At 39.9% G+C, this 13617-nt stretch overlaps 1 protein-coding gene across 1 annotated transcript in view; it reads left to right on the top strand.

Annotated features, from left to right (window-relative positions):
* Positions 1 to 13617, top strand: part of ARID3B (AT-rich interaction domain 3B) — a 288514-nt gene that overhangs the window by 103050 nt on the left and 171847 nt on the right. Inside the window, exon 7 of the mRNA XM_053717369.1 lies at positions 6164 to 6236. Coding sequence (XP_053573344.1) covers positions 6164 to 6236 — 73 coding nt within the window. The remainder of the gene's footprint in view (positions 1 to 6163; positions 6237 to 13617) is intronic.

Here is a 13617-nt window from a genome sequence, read left to right as displayed (position 1 = left end):
CAACCTTTAACGCCCACCCAAGCGACGCCTGGTTCTTCAACCGCGTCTAATTCCTTCACTCTGCAGGATATGGCTGCAGTTATGTCAACTACCCTTACAGAGGTATTATCTAAGTTGCCAGCGTTACAGGGTAAACGCAGTAGGACAGAAGTCAGTGTGAATACTGAGTCCTCTAATGCTTTATTAGCTATTTCCGATGTACCCTCACGGATCTGATTTGGGGGTCAGGGAACTTCTGTCTGAGGGGGAACTTTCCAATTCGGGAAGTGCGTTACCTCAGACAGACTCGGATGTCATGTCCTTTAAATTTAAGCTTGAACACCTCCGCCTGTTACTTCGGGAGGTTTTAGCGACTCTGGATGACTGTGACCCTATTGTGGTGCCACCAGAGAAATTGTGTAAGATGGACAAATACTTAGTTACCTGCTTACACTGATATTTTTCCGGTTCCTAAGAGAATCTTGGAGATTATTAAGAGGGAATGGGACAGACCGGGTATTCCGTTCTCACCCTCTCCTAATTTCAAAAAGATATATCCCATGTCTGACACTGTTCGGGACTCGCGGCAAACAGTCCCTAAGGTGGGTATATCTACCCTGGCGAAGCGTACATCTATTCCTATTGAAGACAGTTGTGCTTTTAAAGACCCTATGGATAAGAAATTGGAGGGTCTTCTAAAGAAATTGTTTATTCATCAGGGTTTCCTCTTACAACCAACGGCCTGCATTGTTCCAGTTACCACTGCGGCAGCCTTCTGGTTTGATGCTTTAGAAGAGTCTCTTAAGACTGAGACTCCTTTAGAGGATATCTTAGATAGAATTAAGGCTCTTAAGCTGGCTAATTCTTTTATTACAGATGCCGCCTTTCAGATTGCTAAATTGGCGGCTAAGAATGCCGGATTTGCTCTTTTAGCGCGTAGAGCGTTATGGTTAAAATCTTGGTCTGCTGATGTGTCATCTAAGTCGAAGCTTTTGGCTATTCCTTTCAAGGGGAAAACCCTATTCGGGCCTGACTTGAAGGAGATCATTTCTGACATTACGGGAGGTAAGGGTCATCTCCTACCTCAGAATAGAACTACTAAACTGAGGGGTAAACAAAATAATTTTCGTTCCTTTCGGAACTTTAAAGGAGTCCCCTCTTCTTCCTCGTCTTCCACCAAGCAGGAAGGGAATTTTGCCCAGATCAAGTCCGTGGTAAGAGATGTTCAGGATCCTTGGACACTGGAGATCGTGTCCCAAGGGTATCTGCTGGAATTCAAAAGTTCTCTCCCAAGGGGGAGGTTTCTTCTTTCACGATTGTCTGCAGACCAGACAAAAAGAGAGGCGTTCTTACGTTGTGTAAAAGATCTCGCTACTATGGGAGTAATTTGTCCCGTTCCAAGGCTGGAACAGGGACAGGGGTTTTACTCAAATCTTTTCGTGGTTCCCAAAAGAGAGGCCACGTTTCGACCCATTTTAGATCTAAAGAGTCTAAACAAGTTTCTCAGAGTCCCATCCTTCAAAATGGAGACTATTCGAACAATTCTGCCATTGATCCAGGAGGGTCAATATATGACTTAAAGGATGCATACCTTCATATTCCTATCCACAAGGATCATCATCAGTTCCTAAGGTTTGCCTTCCTGGACAAACATTTTCAGTTCGTGGCTCTTCCCTTCGGGTTGGCCACAGCACCTAGGATCTTCACGAATGTTTTAGGGTCCCTTCTGGCGGTTCTCAGTCCGCGGGGTATTGCAGTGGCGCCTTATCTGGACGATATCCTGATCCAGGCGTCGTCTTACCATCTGACAAAGTCTCACAGAGACACGGTTCTGTCCTTTCTGAGGACTCACGGGTGGAAGGTGAATCTAGAAAAGAGTTAATTAAATCCGCAAACCAAGGTTCCCTTCTTGGGAACTCTAATAGATTCCATATCCATGAAAATTTTCCTGACAGAGGTCAGAAAGTTAAAGATTCTAAATACATGCCGAGCCCTTCAGTCCAATCCTCGGCCATCAGTGGCCCAGTGCATGGAGCTAATTGGATTGATGGTGGCGGCGATGGACATCCATTCTGTTTGCTCGATTTTATCTCAGACCACTACAGCTGAGTATGCTCAGGCAGTGGAATGGAGATTATGCAAATTTGTCTCCTCAGATAGATCTGGATCAGGAGACAAGAGACTCTCTTCTTTGGTGGTTGTCGCCGGATCATCTGTCCCAAGGGACGTGTTTCCGCAGACCTTCATGGGTGGTGGTGACAATGGACGCCAGTCTTTTAGGCTGGGGTGCAGTCTGGAATTCCCTGAAGGCTCAGGGTGTGTGGACTCAGCCGGAGTCTCTTCTTCCAATAAACATTCTGGAATTGAGAGCAATATTCAAAGCGCTTCAGGCATGGCCTCAGTTGGCTTCGGCCAATTTCATCCGCTTTCAGTCGGACAACATCACGACTGTGGCTTACATCAATCATCAGGGAGGAACAAGGAGTTCCTTAGCGATGACAGAAGTATCCAAGATAATTCGGTGGGCGGAAGCTCACTCTTGTTATCTGTCAGCAATCTACATCCCAGGAGTGGACAACTAGGAAGCGGACTTTTTAAGCAGACGGACGTTTCATCCGGGGGAGTGGGAACTCCACCCAGAGGTCTTTGCCACTCTTTACTCAGATGGGGCAGGCCGGAATTGGATCTGATGGCGTCTCGTCAGAATGTCAAGCTCCCAAGATACGGATCCAGATCAAGGGATCCTCAGGCCGAACTAATAGATGCCTTGGCAGTGCCTTGGTCGTTCAACCTAGCTTATGTGTTTCCACTGTTTGCTCTCCTTCCCCGGGTGATTGCTCGGATCAAACAGGAGAGGGCTTCAGTAATTCTAATCGCTCCTGCGTGGCCTCGCAGGACTTGGTATGCCGATCTAGTGGACATGTCCTCTCTGCTGTCGTGGAAGCTACCATTGAGGCAGGACCTTCTCATTCAGGGACCTTTTCAACACCCCAATTTAGTCTCTCTGCAGCTGACTGCTTGGAGATTGAACGTTTGATTTTATCTAAGCGGGGGTTCTCTGATTCGGTCATTGATACTTTGATTCAGGCGCGTAAGCCTGTTACTAGAAATATCTACCATAAGATATGGCGTAAATATCTTTATTGGTGCGAATCCAAGGGCTACTCATGGAGTAGAGTTAGGATTCCCAGAATTCTGTCTTTTCTCCAAGAAGGATTGGAGAAAGGGTTATCAGCAAGTTCCTTAAAGGGACAAATATCTGCCTTATCCATTTTATTACACAAACGTTTGGCAGAGGTTCCAGACGTTCAGTCTTTTTGTCAGGCTCTGACCAGAATCAAGCCTGTATTTAGACCAATTGCTCCACCCTGGAGTTTGAATTTAGTTCTTAAAGTTCTTCAAGGGGTTCCGTTTGAACCCATGCATTCCATAGATATTAAGTTATCTTGCAAAGTTTTGTTTTTGGTTGCCATTTCTTCTGCTCGTAGAGTTTCTGAGCTTTCAGCATTACAATGTGACTCGCCTTATCTTATCTTCCATTCTGATAAGGTGGTTTTACGTACCAAACCTGGATTCCTTCCTAAGGTTGTTTCTAATAAGAATATTAATCACGAAATTGTTGTTCCTTCTCTATGTCCTAATCCTTCTTCTAAGAAGGAGCGTCTGTTGCATAACTTGGACGTGGTCCGTGCCCTGTAGTTTTACTTACAGGCGACTAATGATTTTCGTCAATCATCTTCATTATTTGTTGTTTTTTCTGGAAGATGTAGGGGCCAGAAAGCTACGGCTACCTCTTTCTTTTTGGCTGAAGAGTATCATCAGTCTGGCATATGAGACTGCTGGACAGCATCCTCCTGAAAGAATTACGGCTCATTCCACTAGGGCTGTGGCTTCCTCATGGGCATTTAAAAACGATGCTACTGTTGAACAGATTTGCAAGGCTGCAACTTGGTCATCTCTTCATACTTTTTCAAAATTTTACAAATTTGATACTTTTGCTTCTTCTGAGGCTGGTTTTGGGAGAAAGGTTCTTCAAGCAGTGGTGCCTTCCGTTTAGGTCCCTGTCTTGTCCCTCCCATTTCATCCGTGTCCTGTTGCTTTGGTATTGTATCCCACAAGTAAGGATGAAATCCATGGACTAGTCATATCTTGTAGAAGAAAAGGAAATTTATGCTTACCTGATAAATTGATTTCTTCTACGATATGACGAGTCCACGGCCCTCCCTGTCATTTTTTAAGACAGGTATGTATTATATTTTTGTTAAACTTTAGTCACTACTGCACCTTTGGCTTTTCCTTTCTCTTCCTAACTTCGGTCGAATGACTGGAGGTGGAGGGAAGGTAGTAGCTATATATACAGCTCTGCTGTGGTGCTCTTTGCCACTTCCTGTTAGCAGGAGGATAAATCCCACAAGTAAGGATGAAATCCGTGGACTCGTCATATCGTAGAAGAAATAAATTTATCAGGTAAGCATAAATTTCCTTTTTTTGCCCTTCCAAGCTTGTATCACAAGAAAATTGAGACGTCCTGACATTCAAGCCTTTTTGTTCAAGCTTTGGTTAGGCTAAGAGCAATTATACGTCCTGCTTTCTCTCTGTAAAATCTTGAAGGGATATAAATCCCAATTTTTTTTTTCTTTCATGATTCAGATAGAGCAAATTAGAAAGTTGCTTAAAGTTGCATGCTCTGTCTGAATCATGAAAGATTCATTTGGGTTTCATATCACTTTAACGTTGTTTTGAGGGTCCTTCAGAATCAGCCATTTGAACCTATGTATAGTCTGGACGTTCATTTGTTGTCTTGAAAGGTTCCCTTTCTCTTTCATCTCTCTGCCAGTGTTAACATTTTTTGATATAGTAAGTGCCTTTAAATTTTATCTACAAGCCACTAAAGAATTCAGAAATTCTTCTTCCTTGTTTATCCATTTCTCAAGTCACTGCTAGAGACTCAAAGCTACTGGAAAAAGTATTGGCAGCTTGGCTTAAAGCTTTTAGTCACGTAGCATACCTAAGAGTGGGGAAGTCTCCCCTGAACTAATTACTGCTCATTCTACGAGAGCAGTCGCCACCTCTTGGGTTTTTGGAAATGAATCTTCCATTGACCAAGTAGCTGCCTTGCAAATCTGTTAATCTTTACATACCTTTTACCAAATAACATCTTGCCACTTTTGCCACTTCCGGGCCTGCTTTTGGTAGGAAAGTTCTTCAGGCCTGCCTTAACTGTTTCCTATCCTATTTTGTTGATGGTCTTGTGGATTTACCAGCTTGTGTATAGGATCCCACACGTGATGCCTGATGGGCTCTCACTATCTTATGAAAGAAAACAAAATTGATGCTTACCTGATAAATTATTTTATCATGGCTGAGAGTATATGCGCCATGATGTGTGATTAAAGGCCATTGCTACAGGAGGATGCAAAACACCCCACACAACTTAGTTTTAATCCCTGACACTTTCCATTGATTCCCGTGTCATACATATGGCATTGGAAAGTGGGAGGGATTATAGCTCTGTTGTCTGGGGTGTTTTGCTGCCTTCTTTAGGACTATTAATCCCACATGTGATGGCTCGTGGACTCTCACCACCACAAAATAAATTAATTTATTAAGGAAGTATACATTTTGTTTTTACAAGAATCGTGTATGAATTCTAAACTGTCATGTTATGTATTCCGCATTTGCTATCGTTAGTCTGCAGGGCAGGTGGGCAATAGTAGAGGACAAAAAATAAACCCAAGCCATATGTAGTGGAAGGTGTATACACCTGTGAACAGGTGCATTTATAGTGAGGATATCATACTTTGAAAACTTGATGCAAGAGTCTCAGAGCTAATTATGGATAATTTGCCGTAGACCTAGGTTGTATGTCCTAACCTATTACCACTTTAGAGGTAGGCTTAGTCTTAGAGAAAGTTTTTACTGATCTTAGTGAATTTTTTAATTTACTGCATTTAAAGTAGGAATTTCCTCCTTTTTATATGTAGATAATAGTGAGAAATCAAGAATTATGATTGAGTGATAAGGGTAAAATTGTAAGTGACAGTGCATTGAAATGCTTCTCATAGGTTCCTACATATGTGATTATGACTATCTCACAGCTGTTTGATGGGGAATCTGCCTTGCAACCGACTTGCTACATCCTTGTTGTAATTCGAGACTAACCATACACATCTCTTCTATGCAGCTCTATGAACTGGACAGTGATCCAAAACGAAAAGAATTCCTGGACGATCTCTTTGTATTTATGCAGAAAAAAGGTGAGCACTAGACATTTTTCTACTTGTATAGGAAGTTCAAATAATTTCAGACTTATTATATATGATTTATTTGTATGCAACCTACATCTAGTTCAGAGTCCCTAAACCAACAGCCATCTTGCAGAGAGTGTAATGCTATAGCTTGTTCTGTGTTAAAGTACATTATAGACAGTCTTTTATACCCCTTGTGTGTTGTGGTCTAAAAGAAAAAAACCTTTCCTAACCAAAATGACTATATATTTGTAAATAGTGTTCCTAAATATTCCTTAACTTAAAGGGAATGTCAACTTTCATGAATGAAAGCCCTGTTTTTAAAAATACTATTTTTGTTCTTTTAAAATACTTACCATTTATTCCTAGCAAGCGTGGAACACCGGAGCAGCGAATTCATGTGCTCTTCACAATTTATAGAGAGGGGTTTTTAGATTGAGTTGAGACCCATTTTCCTTCTCAGAGAGCTGCTACAAGAGAGACAGAGGAGTGTATGGAGTAAAGGCAGTGGCACAATTTACTCTGTGAGATGCTATTAGTTCTAATTTTACAGGTGGTAAAGGGGCCTTGCTTCTTCAGGACAAGAAGTTTAAGGGAAAAAGCAAGTCTTCAGATCGTTTTCGTTACCTTTGTCATTCAAAGAACCAACAATCTTCATCTTCTGGTCAAAATGAATTATCTAGATGTTCCTGGAGATCTAACTCTTCCTGGAACAAGAGCAGTCCAAGAAATCATCTTCCACCCCTATGTAACAATAAATGTATGACCCCTGGTCATAATTCCATTCTGGTTTGGCAGATTACTCCTTTTTCAGAAGGCCTGGTCTCAATCTGTACCAGATTCTTGGGTTCTCAACATAATTTCGCAGGGATACAGAATCGTATTCGCAAATGTTTATTCTGTCCCATGTTTCCAAAAATCTAGGAAAGTCTCAAGCTTTTTTCTTTGTGTTCAGGAACTAGAACGTATGGGAGTAATTTTTCCAGTTCCTATTCCAGAACAGGGCCAGGGTTTTTACGCCAATTTTTTCATTGTCCCAAAGAACGATGGAATTTTCAGACCAATTCTGAATTTAAAAACTTTAAACAAATTTCTATGAAACTACCTTCATTTCTAAATGAAAACTATTAGCACTATTCTTACCCCTTTTCAACAAGGCCAATTTGTTAAAGATAGATTTGAAAGATGCTTGCCTTCATATTCCTATCCTAGCCTTCAAGAACAAACACTATCAGCTCATTGCACTTCCATTTGGTCTGGCTACTGCTCCCAGGATTTTTACAAATATTCTGGGAACGCTTTTGGCTGTAATTGGCTTCTCTCTCCTTAAACCAAAGTAACCTTTCTTTAGATTTTATGTCAATGATTGTTTCTCTAACAGGGCAGTGACAATTAACGTTACAATTTGTGCAAAACTACAGTCTCTACCCAAACTATCTGTAGCACTATGTATCAGAGTTTTAGGTTTGATTGCAGCGTTGGATGCAGTTCCTTTTGCAAGATTTGGGGTCCAGGAGAGCACAGGGAGTTTTGACTCCTCAGGAGGCGAGGATACCAATAAACATATTCTAATTAGTTCACTAGATCTCGTCATAGGCAGAGAAGTATCATTGCATGATACCAGCCATATGGGATGGGGAGTTGGATGAGGTAGGATTATAAAACAAAGCCAAAAAAGATACATTACTACCTTTTTGTTTTAGAACATTTAAATAAACTAACTGAATGCAGTTATTGTATTTATAGTGTGTTAAGTATTCTGCAGAAGGAGGTGTTCATGGTGCTGTGATTTCAATTGGGAATGGTGGCAGATTTCATGGGCCTAAGATATTGTTTTTTTATTAATGTGATTTAAAAATGAGTAATTTTGTGAAGACTATTTGTAACGGGAGATCTTACTGATTTTAGTGTTATTGTTGACTAGTACATTTGTAATAAATATTATATGGACCACTGCTGGGTTCATGACCCTGTGCCACTTTGAGTAGAATTTGTTAGACTTATTTGGTTGCTGAACTGTAGCTGTTCTGAGTAATCATGTGTTTTGGGGGACCTTTTTCCTTTTGGGTGGGGGGAGTAGGCTAGGATTTTGTATTCCTGTGTCTTCCTTCTTGCTTTTCCTACTCTGTGTGCCAATGCTCTTTTTTGTTCAGGCTTGCAGTACTACAGAAAGTATGATTGTTTAATTTCGATCCAGCTATAGATGATCTTCACTTTCAAGGTTTTGGTTCTATCTCTTTTAGTTTGTAGGGCCTTATCTGCACACAGTTTTGTGTCTAATTTAAATCTCTCCTTTTCTTAGGATGTCTTATAAAATACATTCTCATCCTAGCTCTGTGTTGAAGTTCTCTTATTTTTACACTTATCTCATTTTGTGTACGTTTCATATTGCAGGTTACACTCAGTACATGTGATCAGATAAATGTCAAAGGTAAAACTGCAAGTTAGTATAATATGCAGCATTCAATACACTGTGTGTGGTTTGATTGAAAATTACAGGACCTTTTTATAAAAGCTCTAGTTGGTCATTTTATACCATGCGACCCTGTAATGGGTTAACATATAAAATGTTTTGGTAGCCAGAGAACGGCTAGTCCAGAGCTCAGTAGTAGTCACGCAAACCTGGCTATGGGTCAGTGGCAGTTACCACTCAGGACCAGAATTGCTTTGCAGCTACCAGTGGTACTTTATTCGTGTATAGCCCCTTTTGCAGTTACAGGGTTGCTAGTTTAAAAATTATAAGCTCTAACAAATTTAGAGCATGTACATTTTTGATCCTTTTAAATGTCCTTTGCAATATACCCAAATGTAAACTTTCATTGGTGCTTTATTCAAACTAGGGCTAGCTATGATGCAACTTGTTCTTTTGTCTTTAAGGCCAACATTCTCAACAATTTCTCATTATACATATCACCGATTTTCATGTATTGGTTGCTGTATGTTGTGAATGATTGATGCTCTTTCATTCTGCTGTGCTTTTGCAAAGCCATAACATGTCTTGGATGTCATAACTATTCAGCATTGTATTTTATTGACACTGTGTGTCAGGGTGGAATCTCAATTTAACCTTCACGTAAGGGATAGTACAGTTGTGCATACCCTGGCAGAATTTATAATTTTTTTGGCCATTTTTCAGAGAATTTGAATGATAACACAAACCCTTTTCTTTCACTCATGGTTAGTGTTTGGCTGAAGCCATTTATTTTCAATCAACTGTATTTACTCTTTTTAAATCATAATGACAACAGACACTACCCAAATGACCCTGATCAAAAGTTTACATACCCTGGTGATTTTGGCCGGATAACATGCACACAAGTTGACACAAAGGGGTTTGAAAGGATAGTAAAGGTAACTATCCTCTATCCTCACTTGTGATCTGTTTTGATTGTAATTAGTGTGTGTGTATAAAAGGTTAATGAGTTTCTGGACACCTGACAGACCCTTGCATCTTTCATCCAGGTTGTGTGCATGTTATCAGGCCAAAATCATCAGACCCTTGCATCTTTCATCCAGGTTTACATACCCTGATGATTTTGGCCTGATAACATGCACACAAGTTGACACAAAGGGGTTTGAATGGATATTAAAGGTAACTATCCTTACCTGTGATCTGTTTGCTTGTAATTAGTGTGTGTGTATAAAAGGTTAATGAGTTTACATACCCTGATTATTTTGGCCTGATAACATGCACACAAGTTGACACAAAGGGGTTTGAATGGATATTAAAGGTAAAGGGACAGTCAAGTCCAAAAAAACTTTCATTTTTCAAATAGGGCATGTAATTTTAAGCAACTTTCCAATTTACTTTTATCAACAATTTTGCTGTGTTCTCTTGGAATTCTAGTTGAAAGCAAACCTAGGAAGGCTCATATGATAATTTCTAAGCCCTTGAAGGCCGCCTCTATTTTATTTACTTTTCACAGCAGGGGAGAGCAAGCTCATGTAGGCCATATAGATGGCATTGTGATCACGCCCGTGGCTAGTGGCAGACACTGCACTAATTGGCTAAAATGCAAGTCAATAGATAATAACTAAATGTCATGTGATTAGGGGCGGTCAGAAGATGCTTAGATACAAGTTAGTCACAGAAGTAAAAAGTGTATTAATATAACAGTGTTGGTTTTGCAAAACTGGGGAATGGGTAATAAAGGGATTATCTATCTTTTTAAACAACAAAAATTCTGGTGTTGACTGTCCCTTAACTATCCTCACCTGTGATCTGTTTGTTTGTAATTAGTGTGTGTGTATAAAAGGTTAATGAGTTTCTGGACACCTGACAGACCCTTGCATCTTTCATCCAGTGCTGCACTGATGTGAAAGCAAAAGAATTTTCAAAGGATCTGTGGGGAAAAAGGTAGTTGAACTGTATAAAACAGGAAAGGGATATAAAAAGATATCTAAGGAATTGAGAATGCAAATCAGCAGTGTTTAAACTAATCAAGAAATGGAAAATGAGGCGTTCTTTTTGATAACATACTGCATTCACCTTGTCATCAATTCTGACCAAATTTCCTGTGCCTTTTGTAGCTCACATTCCCAAAACATCAGCGATCCACCTCCGTGTTTCACAGTAGGAATGGTGTACCTTTCATTATAGGCCTTGTTGACTCCTCTCCAAAGGTAGCGTTTATGGTTGTGGCCAAAAAGCTAAATTTTGGTCTCCTCACTCCAAATGGCTTTGTGCCCAAAGGTTTAAAGCTTGTCTCTGTGCTGTTTGGCGTATTGTAAGTAGGATACTTTGTAGCATTTGTGTAGTAATGGCTTTCTTCTGGTGACTCGACCATGCAGCCCATCTTTCTTTAAGTGCCTCCTTATTGTGCATCTTGAAACAGCCACACCACATGTCCTGTATTTCATCTGAAGTTTTTTGTGGGTTTGTCTTTGCATCCCGAACAATTGTCCTGGCAGTTTTAGCTGAAATTTTAGTTGGTCTACCTGACCATGGTTTGGTTTCAACAGAACCCCTAATTTCTTTCATGTAATTAGCAAGAGTCCATGAGCTAGTGACGTATGGGATATACATTCCTACCAGGAGGGGCAAAGTTTCCCAAACCTTAAAATGCCTATAAATACACCCCTCACCACACCCACAATTCAGTTTTACAAACTTTGCCTCCTATGGAGGGTGGTGAAGTAAGTTTGTGCTAGATTCTACGTTGATATGCGCTCCGCAGCAGGTTGGAGCCCGGTTTTCCTCTCAGCGTGCAGTGAATGTCAGAGGGATGTGAGGAGAGTATTGCCTATTTTGAATGCAGTGATCTCCTTCTACGGGGTCTATTTCATAGGTTCTCTGTTATCGGTCGTAGAGATTCATCTCTTACCTCCCTTTTCAGATCGACGATATACTCTTATATATATATATATACCATTACCTCTACTGATTTTCGTTTCAGTACTGGTTTGGCTTTCTACAAACATGTAGATGAGTGTCCTGGGGTAAGTAAGTCTTATTTTCTGTGACACTCTAAGCTATGGTTGGGCACTTTGTTTATAAAGTTCTAAATATATGTATTCAAACATTTATTTGCCTTGACTCAGGATGTTCAACATTCCTTATTTTCAGACAGTCAGTTTCATATTTGGGATAATGCACTTAAATCAATTATTTTTCTTACCTTAAAAAGTTGACTTTTTTTCCCTGTGGGCTGTTAGGCTCACGGGGGCTGAAAATGCTTCATTTTATTGCGTCATTCTTGGCGCAGACTTTTTTGGCGCAAAAAATCTTTTCTGTTTCCGGCGTCATACGTGTCGCCGGAAGTTGCGTCATTTTTGACGTTCTTTTGCGCCAAAGATGTCGGCGTTCTGGATGTGGCGTCATTTTTGGCGCCAAAAAGCACTTAGGCGCCAAATAATGTGGGCGTCTTATTTGGGGCTAAAAAATATGGGCGTCGCTTTTGTCTCCACATTATTTAAGTCTCATTTTTTCTTTGCTTCTGGTTGCTAGAAGCTTGTTCATTGGCATTTTTTCCCATTCCTGAAACTGTCATTTAAGGAATTTGATCAATTTTGCTTTATATGTTGTTTTTTCTCTTACATATTGCAAGATGTCTCACGTTGCATCTGAGTCAGAAGATACTTCAGGAAAATCGCTGTCTGGTGCTGGAACTACCAAAGCTAAGTGTATCTGCTGTAAACTTTTGGTAGCTATTCCTCCCGCTGTTGTTTGTATTAATTGTCATGACAAACTTGTTAATGCAGATAATATTTCCTTTAGTAATGTACCATTACCTGTTGCAGTTCCATCAACATCTAATGTTCAGAATGTTCCTGATAACATAAGAGATTTTGTTTCTGAATCCATCAAGAAGGCTATGTCTGTTATTCCTCCTTCTAGTAAACATAAAAAATCTTTTAAAACTTCTCTTTATTCAGATGAATTTTTAAATGAACATCATCATTCTGATTCTGATGACTCTTCTGGTTCAGAGGATTCTGTCTCAGAGATTGATGATAAATCTTCATATTTATTTAAAATGGAATTTATTCGTTCTTTACTTAAAGAAGTACTAATTGCTTTAGAAATTGAGGATTCTGGTCCTCTTGATACTAATTCTAAACGTTTAGATAAGGTCTTTAAATCTCCTGTGGTTATTCCAGAAGTTTTTCCTGTTCCTAGTGCTATTTCTGAAGTAATTTCCAGAGAATGGGATAAATTGGGTAATTCATTTACTCCTTCTAAACGTTTTAAGCAATTATATCCTGTGCCGTCTTACAGATTAGAATTTTGGGACAAAATCCCTAAGGTTGATGGGGCTATTTCTACCCTTGCTAAACGTACTACTATTCCTACGTCAGATGGTACTTCGTTTAAAGATCCTTTAGATAGGAAAATTGAATCCTTTCTAAGAAAAGCTTATCTGTGTTCAGGTAATCTTCTTAGACCTGCTATATCATTGGCTGATGTTGCTGCAGCTTCAACTTTTTGATTGGAAACTTTAGCGCAACAAGTAACAGATCATGATTCTCATAATATTATTCTTCTTCTTCAACATGCTAATAATTATATCTGTGATGCCATTTTTGATATTATCAGAGTTGATGTCAGGTTTATGTCTCTAGCTATTTTAGCTAGAAGAGCTTTATGGCTTAAAACTTGGAATGCTGATATGTCTTCTAAATCGACTCTACTTTCCATTTCTTTCCAGGGTAACAAATTATTTGGTTCTCAGTTGGATTCTATTATCTCAACTGTTACTGGTGGGAAAGGAACTTTTTTACCACAGGATAAAAAAAATCTAAGGGTAAAAACAGGGCTAATAATCGTTTTCCTCAGACAAGGGTAACCTTTCTGGGTTTCCAGATAGATTCAGTGTCCATGACTCTGTCTTTGACAGACAAGAGACGTCTAAAATTGATTTCAGCTTGTCGAAACCTTCAGTCACAATCA

This window comes from Bombina bombina, chromosome 6, assembly GCF_027579735.1.
Source record: "Bombina bombina isolate aBomBom1 chromosome 6, aBomBom1.pri, whole genome shotgun sequence".
Taxonomy (NCBI): Eukaryota; Metazoa; Chordata; class Amphibia; order Anura; family Bombinatoridae; genus Bombina; species Bombina bombina.
Note: the sequence above shows the minus strand (reverse complement) of the source record. Positions and strands in the feature narration are given on the sequence as shown.